This window comes from Engraulis encrasicolus, chromosome 11 (assembly GCF_034702125.1).
Source record: "Engraulis encrasicolus isolate BLACKSEA-1 chromosome 11, IST_EnEncr_1.0, whole genome shotgun sequence".
Classification (NCBI taxonomy): Eukaryota; Metazoa; Chordata; class Actinopteri; order Clupeiformes; family Engraulidae; genus Engraulis; species Engraulis encrasicolus.
This window is the reverse complement of record NC_085867.1, coordinates 23,982,545-24,007,705: the sequence shown is the minus strand read 5'-3', so window position 1 is coordinate 24,007,705 and position 25,161 is coordinate 23,982,545. Positions and strand designations below refer to the sequence as shown.

At 40.4% G+C, this 25,161-nt stretch overlaps 3 protein-coding genes and 1 long non-coding RNA gene across 8 annotated transcripts; 2 read left to right on the top strand and 2 right to left on the bottom strand.

Moving 5' to 3' along the window:
- Nucleotides 1-2,601: 2,601 nt before the first annotated feature.
- On the top strand, nucleotides 2,602-6,964 carry capslb (calcyphosine-like b). 3 transcript variants are annotated; one of them, XM_063211260.1, is made up of 5 exons: nucleotides 2,602-2,676; nucleotides 3,269-3,411; nucleotides 4,285-4,462; nucleotides 4,684-4,893; nucleotides 6,429-6,964. In XM_063211260.1, exons 2-5 carry the CDS (start codon nucleotides 3,275-3,277, stop codon nucleotides 6,528-6,530), a joined length of 627 nt encoding a protein of 208 aa, XP_063067330.1. In that variant the 5' UTR covers nucleotides 2,602-2,676; nucleotides 3,269-3,274; the 3' UTR covers nucleotides 6,531-6,964. The 3 variants fall into 3 exon arrangements, with proteins under 3 accessions (XP_063067330.1, XP_063067331.1, XP_063067332.1); XM_063211261.1 differs by having other exon boundaries at nucleotides 2,608-2,676; nucleotides 3,264-3,411; XM_063211262.1 differs by having other exon boundaries at nucleotides 2,608-2,676; nucleotides 3,246-3,411.
- A 2,986-nt stretch (nucleotides 6,965-9,950) lies between these two features.
- il7r (interleukin 7 receptor) lies at nucleotides 9,951-11,725 on the bottom strand. Its single transcript, XM_063211259.1, has 3 exons — nucleotides 11,614-11,725; nucleotides 11,112-11,184; nucleotides 9,951-10,658 (listed from the first exon to the last, which is right to left on the bottom strand). The coding sequence occupies exons 1-3, from the start codon at nucleotides 11,688-11,690 to the stop codon at nucleotides 10,089-10,091; spliced, it is 720 nt and encodes a 239-aa protein (XP_063067329.1). The 5' UTR covers nucleotides 11,691-11,725; the 3' UTR covers nucleotides 9,951-10,088.
- Nucleotides 11,726-12,038: 313 nt separating this feature from the next.
- LOC134458866 (interleukin-7 receptor subunit alpha-like) lies at nucleotides 12,039-19,190 on the bottom strand. Its single transcript, XM_063211258.1, has 9 exons — nucleotides 18,623-19,190; nucleotides 18,097-18,193; nucleotides 17,783-17,925; nucleotides 17,425-17,564; nucleotides 16,866-17,019; nucleotides 15,597-15,693; nucleotides 15,205-15,338; nucleotides 13,387-13,511; nucleotides 12,039-12,243 (listed from the first exon to the last, which is right to left on the bottom strand). Exons 1-9 carry the CDS (start codon nucleotides 18,711-18,713, stop codon nucleotides 12,043-12,045), a joined length of 1,182 nt encoding a protein of 393 aa, XP_063067328.1. The 5' UTR covers nucleotides 18,714-19,190; the 3' UTR covers nucleotides 12,039-12,042.
- Nucleotides 19,191-21,162: 1,972 nt separating this feature from the next.
- LOC134458865 (uncharacterized) lies at nucleotides 21,163-24,559 on the top strand. Of its 3 annotated transcripts, none has more exons than XR_010036672.1 (4): nucleotides 21,163-21,182; nucleotides 21,965-22,081; nucleotides 22,900-22,988; nucleotides 24,451-24,559. It is a non-coding gene; the product is annotated as an uncharacterized LOC134458865 (long non-coding RNA). The 3 variants fall into 3 exon arrangements; XR_010036673.1 differs by lacking the exon at nucleotides 21,163-21,182 and adding an exon at nucleotides 21,819-21,855; XR_010036671.1 differs by lacking the exon at nucleotides 21,163-21,182 and having other exon boundaries at nucleotides 21,826-22,081.
- The last annotated feature ends 602 nt before the right edge of the window (nucleotides 24,560-25,161 follow it).

The following is a 25,161-nucleotide window of genomic DNA, read 5'->3' as shown; positions in this document are numbered from 1 at the left end:
CAGCTGCAGTTGAGTGGCAATCTTCTTGTAGCCTCTGCCTGACCTGTGAAGGTCGACGCACATCTGCCTCACTTGTATGCTGTGTTCCTTTGTCTTTCCCATGTTTAAGAGTGGATAAGAGAAATGGCCTCTGTGTCACGTCATATTTATACCCCAGGGAAACAGGAAGTGATGAATTACTAATTAAATGTTCCTACATACTCTGGTAAACTTTGTAAACTACTGTAGAAATGACAGAAATGCTTCAATTATATTTATTTCCTGGGAATTGTTAAGGGTGCCAATAATTGTGGAACAGGTGATTTAATGAAAAATAATTATTTTTTAGTCAGGGATTTTTTTATTTTCTTACAATTCATTTGAGTTGAAGGCTACATTTTCCTACAATTTTCAGTGTGACAGTATTCTTCTGCAATAAACACTGAATTTATTTTAAGGCTTTTAACACATCTCAACCAGGGGTGCCAATAATTATGGAGGGCACTGTATGTATAATCATTAGATGGCTTTGTTTTCCAAGTTGGTCTACCTGTGCCAATTTGACACTTCTCATTATATGTTGCGCCATTGTGATTTTGTACAGTATTTATAACAGAGTTTAGAGTTTAAATAGTTTTTCGTAATCAAAAAAAGCTGCAATGAAGTGACCTTGAATAGTGTGTCCCAAGAAAGTGTTTTATGTTTGTGATTGTTTTATCATTTATCATCCATTAAGTTAGTCACCTCACTGCCTCATCCTCATCGTGCAGTTGTATTCATGTACTGTACAAGACAAAAAGTGAGTCTTAGCCTGTTTTACACAGTTTTCTTTTTTTATTTTAAAACCCATTATATTACGAAGACAAGAGGTCAAAGTGTACATTTTACTTGGCAGTTGTAAATATTACTATATGCAAAAATGTTTTTGATTTTGTTATTGTTTGTTAGTATTATATATTTGTTGTTCATACTGGTAGTTGTGTGTGTTGATTTGGGGTTATGGTTCTTAGTTGTGTTTATCTTGTTTTTTTTTTCTGAGCATGGCCTTGGTTACTGCTGATTTTATTTGTATTTTTTACTACATTGAGGTTAAATTTGCACATCACTCCAAATTTCCGTCCCTAGCAAAACCAGCTCCATCCTTGAGATTCGGCTACTGTACCCTATACAGTATATGTCTTCAGACTGAGTGAAAGATCAAATTAAGTGTCGAGTGTAGCAGCAATGGAAGGAGATACCATTTTGGGTGGCTGTCATAGCCTGGCTCTCGCGCAGACCCTTAGTGCTTCGTGCATCTTCGTTACACTTCCATCTGCGTGAGAACCAGGTTATGGCTGTCAGTGTTTCCAAGTAAAATTTGATGGGAGAATCACAAGACTGAACGTTTCAGATACTTCACACAAAATGGCCTGCAGTGATGGTGGCAATTCAGCAACATTTCACCACCAGGTGGAGGCCTATGGAACGACATCCAATGATGCACGCACAACGTAAATAGTCAAACTACTGAACATGGCATTTGTGTCTGTCTGCTCATGATCATGATTCATGGATGGTGGCTGGATCATTTTGAATGATCTTAGACTGTACAAAACTTCTGTAGTAGGCTCCTATCAGAGAGGTGGAATCAGTTGTGGTGGTTTAGCTGTGCTGTTTTCCCTGCTGTCTGTCAGTCTCCTGTGGAGACTCTTCTTTGTGTGGATTTGGGTTTCCTGGTTTGAGATGTACTTAGTCCTATTAATCCTGCTGTTATTATTTATCTTAATTCAGGTTCCTGTTTATATGGAAGTCTGGTTGCTGGATGATTATTAGATACTCATGTCCTGTGGTGGTCTTGTACTGTAAGCCTAGTTGGCCCACCGAATTTACACAAAATTATGCTTTCTGAAACTCGTGAAATCTACCAAATTCAACATGTCTTTCAAAGAACTGTCTGGAATTGTTTTTTTCACACATGCGGCTGCCTTCTTTTGTCTGTGAGCTATGCATGAGTGTCTGCCTCTGCTTCACCACAAACAGGTGCAAAATACCAATTGAATTACTTGCTTTTATAGATCGGTGCAAATTTCAAAATGTCTAATGGTTTTGAGCAAATCATCGAAATTGCAAAATCCATTTTGGCCTAGTAGGCTATTAATCATCCCTTGCAACGCTGTAAAATAAAAGGAGATTTCATGCTCTCGCTGTAAATAGTGTCTGTCCACAACGTGTGTTGATGTGTACCCTATGTATGCAGAGATTGAAGTTATTATTTCTGTAAAATGTCGAGTTAATTCTCATTCTGCATATCTGTATGCAAATGTAAATAAAATGAAATTAAATGAAATTGCATATGATCTAAGTAATTCTTCATGCATCATATCCTGCTTGAGTGTACACTAAGCTCAAAATGCATTTGCTTTGCGCATTTGCTAAATATAATATCTAATATCATACATCAGTTGTGTATTTGCCACTGTAGCAAAAAATAGTCACATGGCATGGCACACCTGACCCTGAGTTGGTGGCATCCAAAAGCATCACCATCACCAAGTTACCTGCATAGCGTCTCAGTGATAGCTGGCTAAGCCAATCAGAAGGAGGTATGTGTATCCTTGGAAACAGAAGAACGCTCAAACTAGGGGAGGGGCCAGTTCCGCTCTCTGGAAGTTCATTTCTGTGTTGATAAAAATAGAACATTTCTGTCAAAGTTAACAGGTATGTTTTTGTTTATTTTCCCCTAGCAATACAGTTGGTCTACATTCATGTCCGCTACATGTGATCCGATCATGTTAGCTAGCGACTTAGGTTGTTAAATGATGTGAATAATTGCAACACTGGACACAGGCCGACAGGCTGTAATGTTGACATAGGTCTACTATCAGCTGCCAAAGCTTGGTTAGCTAACACACGGTAGCTGTTCTCATAGAACAGGGGGGTTGCAACATCTAAACATCTTTTTTATCCCATCACTAGCTAGTCTATACACATGCTGTACAAAGAGCATCCGGCATACAGTATTAGTGTTATCAGATATCTTCTGATGGGAGAAAAAAAAAAGTAAGATGTAGCAACCATCCTCTGTTGCAACTGTCCCTGGTCTCCACCTACACTAGGCTGTGATGAGGATGTTGCAGGTGGAAGATTTTGTGACTTCAGTGACTTGAAAAGAACAAGGCATTTGATAGGCGTTTTAGTTTGTTACTTTATAGACATTTCAACGTTTGCCCTGGTTTAACTAGAGTCAACGCGTCAGCTTTCTATACTGTATTACACTTGCACACCAGTTGTTTATTTGACCCAAGAACAGAAGACCATGGCAGGAACTGCAAGACATGACCGGGAGATGGTGGTAAACGCCAAGCGTCAGCTGTCAGCAACTTCAGATCCCGTGGAGCGCCTGAGGCTTCAGTGTTTAGCAAGAGGCTCATCTGGAATTAAAGGGCTTGGCAGGTAAGCCTTTTGAAATTGTTGTCCAACTGTGAATTAGTGTCTGGTTTGTAACGAAATGTAGGTTATGCCGCCCATTGGCAATTGTCAACTTTTTTGATCGATGTCCATTTGTAACCATTCATTAGGCCTATGGCTTGGACATTTTCATTTTTGACTAGGTGGATCATTTATCTGCCATTTGAATATCCAATCAGACACCTGCAACCTACTCTCATTTAGTAGTAGCCTATACAAGATCAAATTTGCAGATGGGCAGCATACATTTTGGAGATCAAAGGAGCACTGTGTAGCTGATAGTTTTAGTAGTTTATTTCCTGAATTCATGCTGCCCATTCACAGATGTTGCCTTTTCCATGAATACCTACAGTACCACCACACCACCATTACATTTGAAGTATTTATTATCACTTGAAAAATTGCATTTTTCATACATGAAAAGGAGATCTTCTGCATGGTCCGCCATTTTGAATATCCAGAAATAAACCTTTTAAGCTGCAATACTTACTGTAGTTTGGTCATACTAAATAGTAGTTTATTACTTAGTAAATATCAATGAAAGGATCAAATCTGGCAATAGATAGCACAGTTATGAGCAGTTTAGTTACCATACCTACTCTGGTCACAATCCTACACAGTGCACCTTTAACTACTAAAATTACACACCAGAGCTTTAGTGTTGTTAACCAAACATTGTCACAGGAAAAAGTGTCCACATTCACACACACTGCTGCTGGTGTGATGTATGTTTTTTGTTTCATTATATTAATGTTGTCTAAAGCAAGACACTGTACTGCACTTGGGTCACATGTGCTTTTTATGTTAACATACGGTAACTTACTGACACACCCTTTATGACTCTTAACACTATTCTAGAACCTTCAGGATTATGGATGATGACAACAACCGCACTTTGGATCTGAAGGAGTTCATGAAAGGGTTAAATGACTATGGAGTCCTGATAGAAAAAGACGAGGCCCTAAGGCTTTTCCAGCACTTCGACAGAGACGGGAGTGGGCAGATTGACTTTGATGAGTTCCTAATCACACTCCGGGTATTCATTATTTCATTTGTTTGAAACCTTTTACATCTCCATACTCAGTCTGGCACATAGATTTAATAGGATTACTCATACGTTATACTATGGCACTATGTGTACTATGTGACTTTGTATAGGCCTACTATGTATACTGTATAATGATAAGTGTCATTATAATTGTCACTTCAAGGGTCACTTCACTGTTGCATTTTCATCCTGTGACCTTCCGTTTGTAGCCACCAATGTCAAATGCGAGGAAAGAGGTGATCATGCAGGCGTTCAGAAAGCTGGATAAGACAGGTGACGGCGTCATTACCATCGAAGATTTGAGGGGTGTATACAATGCCAAGCACCACCCAAAGTATCAGAACGGCGAGTGGACAGAAGACCAGGTGTTCCGGCAGTTTCTGAACAGCTTTGACTCCCCAGATGACAAGGATGGAAAGGTATGTCTCATGTACTGCTCACTGAAATCATTACAGGTTATAACATGGACGTTACTCCAATGATGTGTTGTTGTACAGTAAGTCACTGCAATTAAGACTGCATTGAGTATGGTGTGTTCCTTGGTTTCTGCAGGCACAGGTGAAGACTCTATTCTTCTTCTTTTTGTGGCACTCTTAAGTTGCACTTGTGGTTGTTTTGCTTTCCCCAATGTGTTAGGTCACCAAAGAAGAGTTCATGAATTACTATGCAGGTGTGAGTGCGTCCATTGACACAGACATCTACTTCATCATAATGATGAAAAATGCCTGGAAGCTCAGTTAGAGAAATACTTCTGGTGTTGAAGACCTAACGTAACACGTGAGACTATCGTCATCCATCTCCAAACTGTTGCAAATCCTCTGATGGCTCTCTGTAACTGCACATTCACCCGCAGCAAAATCATCCTAGTACTGAAACTAACAATGATTAACCGTTTAAAACTCTCATGAAAGGCAACACAACTGAGGATAGCATTCATATCACAGACAGATCTCACGCACCTCCAATGTCTTTTAGCCAGATGCAGGGTCAAAACATGAAGTTCATGTATGGTATGGAAGAACCGCACACCAATGAGCTCCCATTTTAATCTATGTTCATTTCTGACATGGAAATATTTGCATTTATTTGCATGTATGCAAATCAATGTCTGCTCTACTTTGAACTCAGAAAAGTAAAGTACCGTAGTACACATATTAGTTGCCTTTCATGTTTGTTTATCTTCTAAGCTATATGTAATGGTGTTTTGCTTTGGGTGTTTTTTCCTTCAACCATGTTAGGCTCTTGAAGAACACACATTTCTTTACAACAAACTTCTTAATGATATTAACTTTGGTTTCAGCATACTCCATGAGGCAAGGCCCCAGCTTAAATGAAATCCCGAATGTATATCCTCCACATGCTATATCCCAAAAGGCAACTAACCCATTCTCTGTAGCCCTGGATTGTCGCTTCTCCTTGACTTGGCTCTCCTTCGCCCTCTCCATTGTTTTTCTACTTTAGTGAGGACTCACTGTGGGGGTCCTGCATTAATTGTTTCTATGCACTCTTACCGTAGCCCAAAAGCCAAACAGTTCTCTGTGGCCCTCTAGCTCCTCCTTGGTGCCTTCTGTGACCCCTCTTTTCACTTTTAACACTTGGGGACATGTGGATTCACTTTGTGAAGGCTTGCTGCTGTCAACTTTCCATTTTCCCCAATTCTGATGGTGTGTCATGGTTGGTTCTTCTTGAAGTATGTGAGTTTGTGCTAAGACTAACTTCTGTAGCCCTTCCCTGTAGCTTCCCCTTGACTTCCTTGGCAATGACTGTGACACCTCTTTCTTTTTACATTAACACTTGGGGGCATGCTGTGGACGCACTAGGTGACGGTGTACAGAATGTGCTGCTGAAAACTTTCCATTTTCTCCTACTCTGCAGCTGCGTGGTTGCGTCTTCTTGGTATGCGTGAGCGTGTGCTGAGCGGTGCCTTCCCCTTCTGCTGTTTGTGTGCGTGTAGGTGACCAAAGAGGAGTTCTTGAACTACTACTGCGGAGTCAGCGCCTCCATCGAGAGCGACGTCTATTTCATCCTGATGATGAGAAGCGCCTGGAAACTCTGAAATGTGCGTGCCTTGCCATATGATATGTGCCTTTGTGGTTTTTAGTAATCAATAAGTCAAGCCGGGTGTATGGAAACTGTCTGTCATGTGTTGAAAAGGGTGGGGGGAAGTTATTTGTATTGCTGTAAATACTTTTTTTTTAAATTTAATTTAATTTTTAGAAGTTATAGTTGGTTAAATGTTATGTACTCAATCATGTGTTTTCCCAGTCATTACTTTTATTTTTCCTTTCGGTGAGTCTTTTTTAGTGAATCTTGTCTTTCGATGTTGAGTGTTTATGGTGCCTCCCCAACAACAAGCCCGTGCAGTATGATGTCAGTTGAATTTCATAGCATTTATTCATGATACCACTTTATATACACTATGGACATGCAAGAACATCACAGCTGCATTTTTACCTGTGCCTTGTTCATTAAAAGATAATATGATTCGGAGTTTCATAAATGTTCAGTGCTTTTTAACATGATTATACAGGTTACACCAATGGCATTAGTCTGCAGTATAACTTATATGAGAAGTAGGCAAGCCTAAAAGGGGGAACACAAAGGGGTCGGTTGGCATCTATGTCATAGGTCAATGACTGTTCAATTAGGTTAGACAGTTAAAAACTCATGCGTTCAAGAGTTCAACATGCTATCATGTGTCTCAATAACGACCCAACAGTGTTTTGATGTCTCAATTGAGCTGCTTCTTGGCGTACCTGAATTGTGCAATCTGTTGATAAAAGGCTCTGTTGCCCAATATTTTTCTTTGCTTGCTTTTCAGCTTCATTGTTCAGTGAAAGTTTTTTTTTCAATGCAGTCGCTTAGCTCAAATCAGATGTATTGCATACAAAGGGACTAAGATACTTTGTCATCAAGCCGTATAGTTTTTTTTTAAGTATATATTCAACAAAATATTATAACAGCATCATACTATATTTTCCTCAACATAAAACATTAATTAAAAAGTGTATATATACATATTAGCACACATAATGATAAAGCGTGATTCCAGCTAGCATGCAGTTGATTATTGACTTGCAGAACAAATAGCTGTACCACATTAGATATCATTTCCTTTTGAAAATGAAAAAACCCTGAGAGAATCAATACAATGAAGTTTATATTGGAGCCTATAAGGTGCTAGACCCATGTACCTGGCAATCCAAGCTTTGCGTGAGGGAAATGTGCATGCAAAGCCTGTGCTGGTTATTGGTTTGAAGAACATTTGTACAGAACCTGTTGAATTGTCAGTTGAGCAATATAAGCAGCGCCTCAACTAAGGAAATGTAAGGCTTCAGTGATGTTCTCTGACTCCTGTCTGGAAATTGTACTGTATATGTATCTTGGTTGAAATGACCAGTAGTGGTTGTGGTTTTGTTAAAGGGACACTGTGCAGGAAATGTTCAAAAAAGGTACTGCAACTATGCTGCTCATTGAAACTGGGCTGCCTATTGCCAAATTTGATCTTTACACGAAAGTTTACTTAGTAATAAACAAATATGTTCTAGCATGGTCCAAGTACAGTCATTTTTGCAACTAAAAATGGCTATTTTTGGAAATTCAAAATGGTGGACCATGGAGAAGATCCCCCTTTTCATGTATGAAAAATGCAATTTTTCCAGTCAAAATGAATACTTAGAATTTGATGCTGGTGGTGAGTATTCACGAAAAAGGTAACATTAGTGAAAAGGCAGCATGGATTCTGGAAAAAAAACAACTAAAAACCTCACACAGTGTCCCTTAAAAAAAATAAAAAATAAAAAAAAAACTGCAGTCCGCAGAGGTTCAAGGACTGTTTGCATGAACTGTAAAACCTTCAGAAGCAGCAGAGGTCGGTCAGTCGTCACCTCTCGTGGAAGAGTATAAGCAGCTAGAGGTGTAACATCGGATTTTTGAAACATACAGTATACCCTGTCACCTGGGAGGTCAAATAAGAAGGATCCGCGTTGAACCAGAGGCTGTGTTGATCACAGATGGTTTAACTGATGATTCAAATTCATTCAGGCCATAGGCGTGCACAGATAGAGACGAGGTGGTGCTAAGGCACCTACCCCTAGTGGGCAAAAATGCCCCTTTTGAAAGTTCTTTCTTTAACTCCTTTGGTTCACAATGTACTGTGGTCCATGTTGACATCATAATCTACAAATGCTTCACGGTCAAAAACATGTGACAATAATTCTCTGATATAATATATACAGTAGCCTCCATGGAGTTCTTTTTTGAGCTTTATAGACTTTTCGTTCCTCATGCATGGAGCTTCAGCATCTGTCAACTGGTACAGTAGTAGCACTACCTCTTCACCAACCATAACTGAAGAGGAAAGAAACAGCTTTCAAGCTCAAAGAAGATGCCCAGCTGCTTAGTTCTATAGTTCTGATGAAATTAGGCTATGTGACGATCGCTTCCAGACTAATCTTTTTTAGGACTATTTTCACTCTTTGTGTGTGTGTGTGTGTGTGTGTGTGTGTGTGTGTGTGTGTGTGTGTGTGTGTGTGTGTGTGTGTGTGTGTGTATGTGCATGCACATGCGTGCCTGTGCGCAAGCACCTATGTGTGTGTGTGTATGTGTCTGCCATTTTCACACTTAAATGTGTGAAACCACTTTGCGTCAACTGTATCGTTGTGATATTGGGCCGCATGTTGTTGTTTTTGTTGCTGTTGCTTAGCACTACACTCTTAAAGCGATGGTTCGGAGTAGAATCACCCTAATGCCATTTGAACCGTGACACCCATCCACCTTTACACCCGAAGTGTTTTCTGCCGCAGGCTTACATCAACAGAGTTGCCGTGTTATTCGATGTTTATTCCGGATAGCTTGACTCAAGCGCATATGGATCCTGGGCACCGTCTCCAAACTTCGACGTCACTTCCTCCAGCTGGGACTTTGTTGATGGAAACAAATACACGTGAGTCCGGAAGGCGGAAAACTCAAAAAGACAGCTTGCGCTACAACTAGAAATTAACCACTTCGGATTTAAATTTTACCACGTTTAATAAATAGAAGACGATGCCACACTCGTGCATATATCCTGGCTGTGGACTAAAACACAAACCTTACAATAAGTGGACAGTCCCAGCTGGAGGAAGTGACGTCGACGGATGTTTAGCAGCAGAAAAGCTAATCGTCTCGTGTGTTGTTACTAATAAACTCCTGGACTATGTACAAAGTTTCAAATTCATCTTTTTGTGAGTACAAACCACATTTGTTATACTGTAGAAGTTTGGTGTCATGACATGTTATTTTTATGGGGAAAGTTTGGAGACGGTGCCCAGGATCCATATGCGCTTGAGTCAAGCTACCCGGAATAAACATCGAATAACACTGCAACTCTGTTGATGTAAGCCTGCGGCAGAAAACACTTTGGGTGTAAAGGTGGATGGGTGTCACGGTTCAAATGGCATTAGGGTGATTCTACTCTGAACCATCGCTATAAGTATCACATACACTGTATATAGTTGTCCCGAGTCAAGACAAGTCAATGGTTATTTTTCACTTCAATGCAACAGCCAGCAGGTAGTGAGCTCTTCGTTCCCTCCACTCTCTTTCACTCTCTCACGTCACCACCAAAACGCTCCTACTGTGTCTTGAAAAGGCTGGACATTGTGACGTAGGCCTCATCCTTGCGCCCCTCTTGCACCGCACTACGCATGCCGATCGAGGACGGCTGACTGTCCCCAGAATCCGCCGCCGTGCCGCTGTCCCCATCTGTCCCCCCCAGCAGTCGCTCCTCGGCACTGGACAGGTCCTCCATGATGTCTTCATCCTCCTCTTCTCCATCATCATCTCCATCTCCATGGTCCTCTGGTTCATCATCCCAGAACTCCTCGTCGTCCTGCAGCGTGGTGGACTCGGAGTCCCCCAGAGAGCCGTCCTGGGTGCCCAGGCCCAGGGGAGGCTGCCAGAGGAGCAGCTGGCAGCTCAGCTGGCTGTGGCTGCTGGGGCTCCTGGGGCCAGACCCAGACCCAGGCGCCCTCCCCTCTCTCTGGCCTCTGTGGTCCAGCATGGAGTCTGGAGCCGGAGCTGATGCTTTATCCTTTATCCCCCCGCTGCTGCTACTGCTGCTGCTACTGCTGCTGCTGCCCTCGTCCAGTCGGTTGATGTGGATGTCGTTGAAGGTCTCTGGCGTGAAGCTGAGAAGCAGGCCCTGCCAGCATACAGTACATGGAGATGAGACGTCTCAGTGGATGTGTTGACGGAGGTGTGTATGAAGGATAAGCTACATTTAAAGGATGTTTATGGTTTTTTTTTGCATAGTTTACCTCCAGAAGTTATGCTACCCATTTACATATTCACAGCATAGTTGCCAATGCCTAATCTGGCCACAATCCTACATACTCCACCTCTACAGTTCTTGCAGTAGATTACAGTACACACTTGCATACACACACCACACACTAGATCACAGTGCATCCATACACATACAGTGTTCATATACAGTACATACCTGCACATGCAATATATGATGTACCTATGGTATGTACAAACAGGCTACACTCTACAGTACTACAGTACTACAGTACAGTACTCAAACTACGCATACAGTACTCTACATACTGTACTTACAAATACACACAATCGATCATTCATAAAATCTTACCTTATTAAATTTCTGCATGTGGACTAGAGTTGTCTTGGGATGTGGGACATTTGGCATGATGTAGGCCTTGAATCTACAGTGGCACATAACACATAGCAAAATACATTACTATATTACGATGGAGGCAAAGAATTAAACAAACTCAAATTACAGAACATGCACAAGTAATGTGTACTGTGCATAGAGGTGTGTAATACATATTGGAATACTATTGTGAAAACTAGAGTGAAGTAGGCGTACTGTAGATGTAGAGGTAGTTAAAACCAAAAAGATAGTCAAATATCGTTTGGAGCAGCAGCAAACACATGTGTTGAAGACAAAAACCACAGATAAAGCAGCTAACTGAGATACAGAATTGAAAATGAATGTAGGCCTACTGAATGTCTGGGGCTGATGAAGTACTGAGTGGGGCGACAGTTTGATTATGCTGGTTGCATGTGTGTAAGCGGGCACCAGATGTGAGAGCAGGCAAAATGCACAGGTGTGTGAGAGTGAGACTTACTTCTGGCCCCGTAGTCGCGTTAGCAGGCCCACCATGAGCAACACAACACAGATGACACAGAGGATAATGGTCGACATCACCACATTGTCATACAGGTAGCTCACATCACCAGACTCTCTCAATTTACTTTCATAGTCCCCTGAATCTGTTTCAATAAAGATTGAAATGATATGTGATATGAGTAATAATAATAATAATAATAATAATAATAATAATAATAATAATAATAGTAAAGATAATAACAGTGATGATGATGATAGTAATAATAATAGTAATACTATTATTAATAATAATAATAATATTTAAAAAAAATAATAGTGATGATGATGATGATGATGTCGATGATGATAATGATGAAGATAACACAGTACATACATGTCAATGTAAGTGATTGTAATGTAATGTCAATGTAAAAAAGCAACCATTATTTCAGCATAACAAATGGAAAAAACAGTAATTATTTTTAACACCTTTGTCCATTACAAAGCCTGTTTGAGGGCTCCAATCTGACCAGCGTCCTCTGTAGTATTGCGTGGGCGACGGCCTGACCCGCACCTTCACGAAATACTCTGAGCCGCCCTTCAGATCTTCATGTGGAATAATGATGTCACCAAGGCCATTCTCATAAGTCTAAAAAAGAAGAAATATAGTAGATGATGGTGCAATGAAAAGCGCATTGGTGACGTCACACGCTGCTGTTGATCGAGAAGGCCTGGCTCTCAGTCTCTTCTCTAATTCATCCCGAAGGTGCTCTAATGCGGTGTTTCTCAACCTTTTTTTAGGCGAGGTATCCTTTCAATTTATGGAACATTTCAAGGCACCCCAAACAAGCCGTCACATGGCATCACATCCGATACCACACAAGCTTAGAAAAGTAACACATTTGGAGACGTCACACAAACGAAGTTGCAGCTGACTGGGGTAACCTACTGTATATAGACTTTATTGTGTGTAAATGGCAGATGAAAGATTCCACTGACTAGCATTAACCTCGGGAGCAAATTCAATTTGCGGCCTCTAGGGGCGTCTAGATTTCTAGGCTACCTTGAAGCATCAGGATACCAAAACATTTTGGACAATTCCATGCTCCCAACATTGTGGAAACAGTTTGGACCAGCCCCTTCTTCTTCCAACATGACTGTGCAAAAGTGCACAAACAAGGTCCATAAAGACGGTGACAGAGTATGGTATGGATGAATTTGACTGGTCTAACCTGAGTCCTAACCTGAGCTCGATAGAACACCTTTTGGGTGAATTTGAGCAGAGACTGAGAGCCAGGCCTTCTCGACCAACATCAGTGTGTGACCTCACCAATGCGCTTTCGGAAGAATGGTCAAAAAATTCTATGAACACACTCCTTAACCTTGTGGACAGCCTTCTTATATGAGTTGAAGCTGTAATGGCTGCAAAAGGTACATGTGGAGTTGAACAGAACTACACTCATCTACATTCACTGAGTTTAGCCTACATTATGTTTTTAATTCTGAATTAATAATTCTGAATTAAATAGTTCCGTCGACTTTGATCTCTCCTTTAATTCCGAATTAAGAGGTGTTTACATGATGTTTTCGACATGGAATTAAACTTTATTCAGAATGAAATGGAGTTCATTCTGAATTAAAAACGTCATGTCAACATAGCCATTGACACAGTTTTACAGTATCACTCTGGATGACAATAAAAAAGTTGCAATTTGTGGGTGCTTGAACTTAAACAATAATGTCACTCATACCAAACAGATAATATCTGAAAATAGTAAGCAATACTTCTCACCATATTACTTGTTGTATTCCAGATGTAGACTTCAAAATCGAACACGGTCACATAATCAGGCTTATATGGAACGTAAATGCTTCCATTTCCTAAAGCTGTCACAGTATGTGGGGCTGGAAGTTTCACTGAGTAGAAATAAATCACACACACACACACACACACACACAGAGAGAGAGAGAGAGTTGGTGAACAATAGCCTATTTCTCACCTCACTATCTGTTGCATTCCAAATACACACTTCAAAAAGGCATGCTTTCTCGTGGATTGCTGAATCAGGCCGACAAACTTTTTTTTTTAAACCTGGTAGCACCTTAATGCACGCCGTACCTCCTGTGGCACGCTGTAATAGACATTGAAAGTTAACTACTATAGTACTACTCTACTATGACAGTGCACAGGGCCTTTAGTATTACATTATGACTTGGTCATTGCCATCCTATGCTGTGTCTTAAGGGGTTAAGACACCATGTTATAAATTTGCTGTTACCAGAATGGCAATGGCCAAGCCGTAGTGCATTACTAAAGGCCCTGTTATGTCATAGAATTATCAGAATTATGCTAACAAACTGGAGGTATAGCGTGCTACAACTAGGGCTGTGCAATATATTGAATCAATATCGTGATATCAATATTGCTGTCAAACAATATCAAATTTCTTTACTTGAGCCATTGCAAGCACAGAGCAGACTTGCTACCGAACATTTATGCAGAGCACCACTGTGTGTTTCTCTATGGTTTCTCTATGGAGGGAAGATAAGATCTGTCTTTAAAATAGATAGATATATATGATAGATATGTTAAATTCAAAAGGGAAAAGTTTACAGCACTCTTGCTAAACGCACTTATACAGTATTAGAGTAGTCAACGTGTTTTGCCTTTACTGCGTTGAGAGTAGGGGCAAAACATGTGTTCGCTCTAATAATAAATGAACAAAGATAAGCAAGTGTGCGGTAAACTTTTTCCCTTTGAACAATATTTGTGAAGTAGCCTAGTCTCTTTGTGCAGATGGGCCCACAGGTGGGTCCGTTCACTCAACTGAAAACACTCAACTGCAGAGTTTTATAAAGTAAAAGTAGAAGTAATCTTACAGATGTAATTACAGCACTAGTGGTACGATGTTACATGGTTTCAACTTTGTACTATAGTACTACTTGTGTTGTAATTACATCTGTGAGAGTATGTCTAGGCTACTTCTACGTTATACAACTCTGCTCAACTGCATCCTAACACAATTGCTATGACATTACCGACAGCATAACAGCATAAGGGGTGAAGTAATGGAATTGACCAGGGGTCCCCAAACTAAGGCCCGGGGGCCGGATGCGGCCCGCCATGCCCCTCTGACTGGCCCTCCACCTCTCTGCACCTCACCATTTGAACTGGCCCAAAGAAGCAATCCTATCTTGTCTTGATAGTTTCTCATCTCACTGTAATATAATCAGGCCTACCATTTCTATTGTATCGCTCATAAACTGTAAATCACCATATTTTTCTAACTTTCTTTGCTATTTTTACATGGTTATTAGATATTAAAAGGAATACCTGTGGTATTTCAAATAGAAAAACATGTGAATTACTCACTTCTTTTGCAAATCACTTGTAATGATGGACTATTTTGTGCTAGAAATTATGGCTATAACAGGCAGTGGCCTAGTATAAAGCCCACATGATTGATCCGGCCCCTGATCACAGTCAGGAACGATAATGTGGCCCCCAGAGAAAAAAAGTTTGGGGACCCCTGTAATAGACTAAGACTTGGTCACTAAGTGACAATAAAGTTATAATAAAGGCTGCGCACAAATGTTCTGTGGTGCTTACCCATGTCTTTCATGAACCTTATCATACAGCCTTTCCCCTGAATACTGATGTTAATGGGAGGGATAATGTAATGGATGGGCACAGTAAAATTAGATCCATTCAAAGTCTTCTGCAAAATCTTTTCATGACGGGAGCTGAAATAAGAGATAACACAAATAAATTAAAGATGATAAAGTATATCAGTATTCAAATCTGTTTATGATCAGAGCTGAAATTACAGGTAACATAAATAAATGAAAGATGATCAAGTATATCAGTAATCATTATTGGTCTCAACATGAATAACAATAATACAGCAATAATACAGCATTTTGCCATGTTGTCAGGCAATTCAGGAGGGTATGCAGTGCTTACAGCAAATACTACATTGAAGTCACAGTGATGCTATTTACCTGATGGAAATGTTGGTACCTATTAGCTCCTTGGCAAAAATACAGGTTAAATTGCTACGGACCAGAGACAGCTCTGAATAGCAGTCCATTGTAGGCTCTGATGGGTGAGAACAAAAACAATATAGCACTGTCATATGAAATATAAAGGAGGACATCAGCACGCTAACAGAGGTATAGGGGAGGAGAACTCAGTCAGCAAGGCTGAGTAAGGTCATAGCATCTTAGGAAGTGACAATATTATCTGAAATAGTGCACTACCACATAGTGGTGTGCATTGGCACTGCCCTCACAATTCGATTACGATTCAACTCAATTCTACAATGTATTGCAATGCATTACATTTCTACTGAAAGCAAAGCAAATGTTTCATCAGTCATGATGAGGCAATACAAGTAGGCCTAGTCATATACTGAGCAACATTTTATTGGCTGTTTTCTGTATCAGTCTTGCAGTTTTCAATGCTTTGAAGTGCTTTTATTTAATTTAACATTAATTTGCTCCTGAAATATCCACGGAAGTAATTGAAACTTTAAAAAAATGCTGCATCGGAACTGGCTGCATTGAATTGAATTGTCCATGCCCCGCATTGCATTGCATTGCCGAATCGATTATTGTTGACACCACTAGGCCTACCACACAGCCCCCTAACACCAGACAGAAACACTAGGACACATGTCATGCCGAAAAGCGAGTCCCTGCCAGAACACGAGTGCCCTCATTGAAACCAATGACATTTTTTGAGAGAAAATTATACTAATTTTTGCAGAATGAATTATATAATTTATGAACTAACAATATGCTTATGAAACATTACTCGTCCTCCACTTAATATGAGCTATTTGAATGAAACCGTAACATTTGTTATGACAATTCTTCGATGCTTTTATGGAAATAATACTGAAATTGTAACCAGCTCTTTGTAATACTTCCAGAAGGAATGTAGATGCTTTATTGATAGTCTTTCCATCTTAAATTGTGTCGGATATGTCTGCAAAATATCTGAAAAATTGGTCATTGGTTTCAATGAAGGCACTCGTGTTCTGGCAGGGACTCGCTTTTCGGCACGACACACACACTACACAGGAAAGACACAACATTGGGGTTTACAGTCTAGTTTCAACAGCTGCGTAAGTTGTCGTGTGTAAGTACTTACATTGTAGCCATGTTATTTTCAGAGAAAACATGCATTTCAAATGTGTGCTTATTGCAACGTAAATCACTACATTACAGAAATGTGTAATGAATTATTCCAAAAAAGTCCTTCCTAACCTGTGTCCACTGTGAAGCTTTTGCTGGGGCTCCAGTCTGACCAGTCTCCACTGAAGTGGCCATTGGGTTTCACACGAATCCTGACAGAGTAATCAGAGCCCACCTTCAGATCTTCCCATGGAATGATGAAGTTTCCAGTGGTGTTCCTGAGAGTCTGAAAAGGGGAGAGGAGCCGTAATGTAATGCTGGGCCTCCAAAGTGAAAATAAAACTCTCGCATGCAAAGACAGCATGCTACTTCAGGTTTACTTTCTCAAAAGTCTGTCCTCCTTCCTCCATCAGCAATTCTCTCTCTGTCTCTGTCACTCTCTGTCTCTCTCTCCATAGCCCTCAAATCTCCCCTTTTGATTTGGATCCAAACACTTCAGCTCTAAGATTTCAGAGGAAGTAAGCACCACCACCAAAAAGAGTTGAAAAAGAAGCCCTTGCATATAACTTAATTTGCAATGTTCTACAGCAACAGATAGTCTGAAATGAGACTGGATAGTAACAGTATATATGCAACAATAGTAATACATTATAATAACAAAAAAATTCAAACTGTAAATAATGTTTCTCACCCTTATATTCGTTGTATTCCAAACATGTGCTTCAAACGTCCATGATTTCACACGATCATGCTGATAGGGAACAAGGATATTAACATCTCCAGATGGGCTGAAGTATGTGGCAGTTACAGTCTGTGGTGCTGGAAGTTTCACTGTGCAGAAATGTAATGAGTCATGCAGAGAGAGAGAGAGAGAGAGAGAGAGAGAGAGAGAGAGAGAGAGAGAGAGAGAGAGAGAGAGAGAGAGAGAGAGAGAGAGAGAAACACACAAAAATGAACTTGAATTTTTGAATTGATGAATTTCATTTCTTATAGTCTGGTCTGTCAGAAAAAAAATTGTATTCTTATTGTTGTTGACTTGTAATGCTTACCAATTAATTTCATATTCTTTGTGATCGGTCCTCTTTCACTCCCATGAATATTGATATTGATAACGTGTGTGATGCTCTTGATAGGCACGGTGAAATTGGATCCTTCCAAAGTCAGTTGAAATGGCTCCAGTAAACCTTTGGAGCTGAATATATATTTAGCATTAGTCAGTGACAAACGAGAAGCTTTGTCCAGGTGTTATGACGGGCATCTTACAAGTCAACCTGCGCGCATGTTGTAGTACTAAAATGTACTGTAGAAAATAATAAAGAACGCTTTGATATGAATAATCTGCATGCATGATGAATTGGCCTACCTGATGGTTATGTTGGTGCCGATAAGTTCATCAGTGAACTTACAAATTAAGTAGTTGTCTTTCAAACTCAGTTCTGAGGTACAATCCATATCCGGCTCTGATGGCAGAAATGCAGAGATAAAACTTAAAGTTATCACATGTGATATAACATCTGCATTTGACAACTCAACAGGAAGACCAGTGCACCACAGAAAATGTAAAGGCTATGTAGGCTTTAGTTGTGACACCGACTGTAACATTGTTAAAAGTTATTAAGTGTATCATTGTAAGTTTAAAAAAAAAAACAGTTTAATATTATTTAAACAAATTGTTCTTTTTTTGCTGTTAAATTGGGCTTTTGGTATCTGATGCTGGATTAAAAGAAACCTAGCCTAATGTACATTTTCTACCCTATCAGATCCTCTGAAGGAGATCAGTGGAAAGTTGACATTGGGTTAAGACCTGCCTGTTGACAGCTGACTGACTGAACAGGTTGCCTGTGGGCCTACAAGACAAGTTCTATCTGTAATAACTGGACTGGTCCTACCTTGGTCATCCTCAGGTCCGTCTCCGCTCTGCGCGTGGTACAGAGGCGGGAGCAGCAACACGACGAACGTCCACACAAACTCACGTGCCATCTCTCTGGCTGTCTCTCTCTCACCTCATACTATCGCCCTCCGTCTTTGGTGGCGGATCAGTCGTTTGCGCTGGCCACAGACATGCACACTGTCTGACCTCGCTCAGACGTCTGGCGCGGAGCAACCTGCTGCACTAGCTTTTTACCGCCACAGGAGCAGCGGAGGTGAATGTGGTGAGGAGAGAGAGAGAGAGAGAGAGAGATAGCGAGCGCGCGAGCGCGTGTGTGTGTCTAGTGAGCAGGAAATTGTCTCAGGGAGGGAGTGTAGAAGAATAACACCAAATATGACACAACAAACAGAGCACACGGATATGTGCAACTACTAAGTTGATGAGCCCAGAGAGGATTCAAACAGTTCTTTCAAGTTCTAACCAAAATGCAAACCCCAAGTGCTATAGAGTGGGTGTAGCCTACGTTATCACCACATCCACACTTGTCAAATAATGCTGCCATGTGGTATAGTAGGCCTATGTAGCACAATAAAAGTTTACCTTCATGGTGCCTTGGTATTCCAGACTGACTTCAAGTATTTTGAACTATTTTCATTTCAAGTATAGTACTGGGAAAATTACTTCAAGACGTCATTAGGCTACTTAAATGTCATTGGTCTAGGCCTGAAAGGTGCCACTAACTCTTGCGGATGGGAGTTTAGTGTATTACTTAGTAAAAATTAATGCAAAGAAAACATTTGGCAATGGGTAGCATCATTGCAATGTTCCAGTAGGCCTATAGTTGCAATTTCTACACTACAGAGTATTGCTCAACACGTTGAAAAATAGGCTATGTGCAGTGCAACATGCTGACAAAACATCTGCAAGCATTGCACAGAACATACAGAATGTACAGAAAATAGCACACATGGCTATATGTTGAAACTATTGCCCAATATTTAGAATATTCTTTCTAAAGGCACTGATTACACATATGCAAATATTTATTTTAGTCAGTGGATAAAAATGAAAACTGAAAATTGGAACAGGTGTGTGTTAACCCAGACAGCAATTAGATTTGGGCCGGGTCCGTTTTCAAGTCAGCAGATCCGCATAGCAGTCACAGTCATTTTACTGATCAGCGGCAGCTCCGATCCGGACCAGTAGTTTGACAGTCAGTTTTGAAGACTCCTGGCGGATGCGGGCCTGTATAAGCAATCCGGACGCGCCATAATAAAATAATTCAGTCCGATTTGAAGGCGAGTGGCGGGTGCGGGCCACATAAAGCAATCCGGACGCGCCAAAACTGAATTTGTTCCCCAACTGTCACTTTGGAACCCTCAGAGAGAGAGACCGTTCTTCAGTTTACCTCAGCTGAACTCAACTATCCGCCTGTGTCGCGTCTCGTCCAACACTGCACTGTCGTGACTTGATCATTCAATGATGGTAAGTAATTATTTAACTTAATACTATGGTAGAAGTAAAATACACTCACTCGCCGTCGCCACTACTCTTTCAGCGTTTTAGTCCAGTGAGTTAATTACCTCCTCTGTTGTGTCGTGAAATGGCTTGGCCGAGCACTGTATCATAACACCGCAGCATCGCGCTAACTTGCTGCTGTCTTTGTGGCTGGCATCATAAGCTTTTGATGAACCCACTCAAAATGTGTCATGATCGGGCTATTTGAGTCAATTTTAGCGGCGTTAGCAGTAATGGTGATAATCTTTTATGATGCTAACATCCCAAACATACCCTATCAACACGGGACAGAAACAAAGGTAGTTTCTAGTCGACTAGCACTACTACCGGTAGTTCTGTAACTACCGCTGTGATTTGTATAACATTCGCCAAAAAAGCTAGGTATAGGTGCGAGTGTGATGTACATGATGTGTTCGATTATTTCCAATCAATTTCTGATGGCTTAATAATCACCGTATCCATGTTGTGCCGCCGACAGCAAACATTCTGTGTTGTGCTATTAGCTCACCTTGAGCTGAATTCATTTGACATCACGCAGTTTGTAACTCCTTGATTGTTGTAGCCTATTTACACAAATCCTAAATGGCCGTATTGTTAGTTTAATAACTGCATTGTGATATAGGCTATAACATGGATTAGGCTTCATCAAAATACTGTGAATTAAAGCTCATGCATGCATGTTGTATGCAAAACGTTCAAACTTTTTTTGTCTTTCTTTTCCTCTTTGCTTTGGGTTGGGTAGAATTGTACGGTAGGTTCAGCCATTCCTTGATCGACCTGACACCAGCATTAGGCCTACTCGATGTGTATGAAGCAAGCTGCCTCTGCATCAAGTGAGGGAAGAAGCCGCCACTGAAAAGCTTTTTGGACTGTCATTTGAAGGTATGAGCCGAGAGTTGTAAACATGGATGCCAATTGTACTAGGCCTATATATTTTCACAGTGAAATCCCAATAACTATTATTCATAAGTATTTATTCTCTTTCTGCTACAGGACAGGAATTCTGCTCTGCGGCGATGGCCTCACTATTTATTCAAGAAGCCCTTGGACACCACCAGAATGTATGAGGTAAGTTGTTTTTATGTTGTGCATTAAAGCCCATGCATGCTGGCACGCGCGCACCCCCACCCCCCCCCCCCCCCCCCCTCTCACTCACACACACCACACTTGTGTACAGCACTCAATAAGACAGGGATCCCCAAACCTTTTCTCTGGGGGGCCACATTATCGTTCGTCTGGCTGTGATCAGGGGCCGGGATCAATCATGTGGGCTGTATACTAGGCCACTGCCTGTTTATAGCCCATAATTTATAGCACAAAAAAGTTCATCAATTTGAAATACCACAGGTGTTGCTTTAACCATGTAAAAATAGCAAGGAAAGGTTAGAAAAATATGGTGATTTACAGTTTATGAGCGATACAATAGAAATGGCAGGCCTGTTTACAGTGAGATGAGAAACTATCAAGACAAGAAACTTCTGGTTATTCATACTAGGTTAGTGACAATTAAACTGTAGGAAGGCCTGTTGATAAACAAAATGAAATATTTAAAAATATATATTTTATCTTTTTTTTCTCTGTGAGGATTGCTTCTTTGGGCCAGTTCAAATAGTGAGGTGCAGAGAGGTGGAGGGCCGGTCAAAGGGCATGGCGACCGCATCCGGCCCCCGGGCCTTAGTTTTGGGGACCCCTGCAATAAGAGCTTGCCTGATGCTGTTGTTTGGTGGCCTGAATGTGCATAGAATACCTACTGTCTACTTGAATAGGTTTATTGTATGTTCTATGTATTTCTATGACAAACTTTCAACCTTTTTGTGTTTCTTTTTCTTTTTGCTTTGGGTAGAATTGTAAACAGTAGGCACAGTCATTCCTTGATCGACCTGGCATCAACATCGCTCGATGTGTATGAAGCTGCAAGTGAGAGAAGAAGCCGCCACTGAACACCTTTTTGGACTGTCATGTGAGTGTATGAGCTGACAATTTAACTTCTTTAACTGTTGATCCTGCTGAGACATATGTAAGTGGCATGATAATGTCTCATTTACACTAATGTCAAGCTGGTCTCAGGCTAACAAGACTACCATGAAATCTTAAAGTTTTGGACAGGCGTCCGTCTCAATTTCACCATTGTGTTGTGCCATACTGGACAAGTATTACTTGCTCAGTTTTGACAACCTAATTCTATATTCTGCTGTGCAACTTGTGCACAAAATTATTCACAATTCTGCTCCACCACCTCTGAAAACTTTTATCCTTGCTCTGAACAAATTAGCAGAACAACTAGATCTACCACCAGAGGAAATAGTAGCCTCCCAAGCTGGGTAACAGCATACATTTGCACAATCTGTTTTTGCAGAGCAACTAAATAATGGAATGCCCTTCCCACCCACATATAAGGCATTACAAACTTTTATTCATTCTCACTTGGAGTGAAGAAATGGCTTTCATGTACCCAGTCTGGTCACCACTAATAGTTTTGCACATACCTGTTTTGACACTGAGCATATGGTAGTTTTTGCATATGACATATTTTAGTGTGTGTGTTATATGTTTTCTTACCTGCCCAGGGAATGCAGATGGGAATTAGCTTTTAGCTATAATGTGGTGCAGGTCATCTTTTTTTTTACTATGTAACTAATGTACTTTGCACATGGTCCCTGATGAAATAAACCAATAAACTAAACTAATTGTAAACATGGATGCCAATTGTACTAAATATTTTCACAGTGAAATCCCAATAACTATTATTCATAATTATTTATTCTTTTTCTGCTGTAGGACTCAAATGAAAGGACAGGACTTCTACTCTGCTGGGTCGGCCTCACTACATATTCAAGAAGCCCTCGGACGTCATCAGAATGTATTAAGTAAGTTGTTTTTATGTTATGCATTAAAGCCCATGCATGCTGGTGTGCACACTCTCTCACTCTCACTTACTCTCTCTCTCTCTCTCTCTCACACACACACACACACACACACACTTGTTGTACAACACTCAACCAGAACTTGCCTGATGCTGTTCTGTGGTGGCCTGAAAGTGCATGGAATACCTACGGTCTACTTGGCTAGGTTGACTGTATGTTCTGTGTACGGGGTCATGTTCCCACAGCCCATTGGTCCCACAGCTTATTCCTGCTGCTCCATGTTCCCACATTTTTAAGAAATTATTCAAATATACAGTGCACAGCAATAATGAGTATACCCTTGTTGAAAAGTAACATTTTGAACACACAAGTTATTCCCAAAACGCCCAAAAAAGTGTAATACAACATATTTTGAGCTTACATAAGAAAATTAAGGCCAATTGTATAACTTAAATGACATATTTGCCCATTTTTGTGAAATTATGCTGGTGCAAAATTGAGTACACGCCTATCATAGTGTCTGAGAAGGGGCCGTGTTGGCCTGAATTGTCTCGAAATTTAAAGGGATTAAAAGGGAGGTCATTGTTGTGCGTTTTATCTTTGCCTTGCATTTAACTTTTACATTTTGCACCTGGCTATAATTGATGTGTGTGAGATTCGAATGAAATCCTATAGGGAGTATCATGATCTGTTTCAGTAGTTACAGTACATGTTGACAAGCATATTTCTTTTGGTGAAATTCAGCTTCCTACTGTTGATGGCACCCACACAGCCCCAAGCCATGCCACTCCCACTACCATACTTGACTTTCAGCATGAGGCACTTTCCTTTGTACACATCGCTTTTTACCACCACACATGTTTGACACCATCTAAAGCCAATTCGTTTATCTTGAGGTCATTAGATCAGAGGACATGGTTCCAGTAACCCATATCCTTAGTTTGTTTGACTCTGATGAGACCATGTAAACAAATTTGCATTTGATGCTGTCAAGCATGTGTGCCATTGACTGAAATGTTAAATACATCATTGCCGTGATTAAGGCGATTACATTTCTAACCAAATATTAAACATTGACATGTTATTTAGAGAGTCGAGAATTTAACTGATTTTGATATGACAATATGACCCGTTTCTTTTTTTTCTGAGAGAATGGTGATTTCATCACAATCTTCTAATTTTGTGAGTTACTTTAATTCATGTTTCTTGAAGCCAAAAATATGCAAGAATAAACAAATTATTGGCATAGTTTAAAATGTGGGTCGTGAATCTATAATCTATGAAAGTGTAACATGATTGATGGAAATTATGGAAATAAATAAACATTTTCATGATATTCTAATTTTTTTGGCCAGCACCTGTATGTCAGTTCATTCACAATCCGTATGTAATTTGTGCCTGCACATACATCTGCATTAAGTCTAACGTTTCCCTTCTGCTTTGTGTGCTTTTTAATATCTTACAGTGTGAAGAGGCAACAAGGGAGAGATGAACGCTATCAAAAATGTGGAGATGGATCTGGCAGCCGACTGCTTTGGCACACACCCAACAAGAAACATAACAATAAAGAATACTAAAATGCATAATTTGTAAGCAGCTCATTTTTAAAAAACATTGTTTGCTCTTGCTTGAAGGTGCACTGTGCAAAATTGTGGCCAGAGTAGGTATTGCATCTATGGTGCTCATTGAAACTGTGCTGTCTACTGCTAATTTAGATTTTTGCATGAATACCAAAGTGTAGTGAGTTTTGCAGCTAAAAATTTCTATTTCTGGAAATTCAAAATGGCGGACCATGGAGAAGATCCCCCTTTTCATGTATGAAAAGTGCAAATTTCCCAGTCATGTTGAATACTTTGGTGGTGGTAAATATCTGTTAAAAAGTGAACATTTGTGAATGGGCTTAATGAATTCTGGAAATGAACAACTAAAAATATTCCACGGTCCACCTTTAAAGGGGTATGTCCACTATTTTGGGGCTTAATACAGTAAAATCGTTGGACAGGTTTATATAGGTTGTTAAGTGTCTTATTTTTCATGTAAGAGCCGTTTGTCTTGTTTTAAGACAAGTTAGAAGAGGAAGCATGTCGCCTAAGCTAGTGAAAGTCAATGGATCCGTGTAGCATGTAGCAATGCTACATGGATGCATTGACTTTCACTAGCTTAGCGACATACTCCC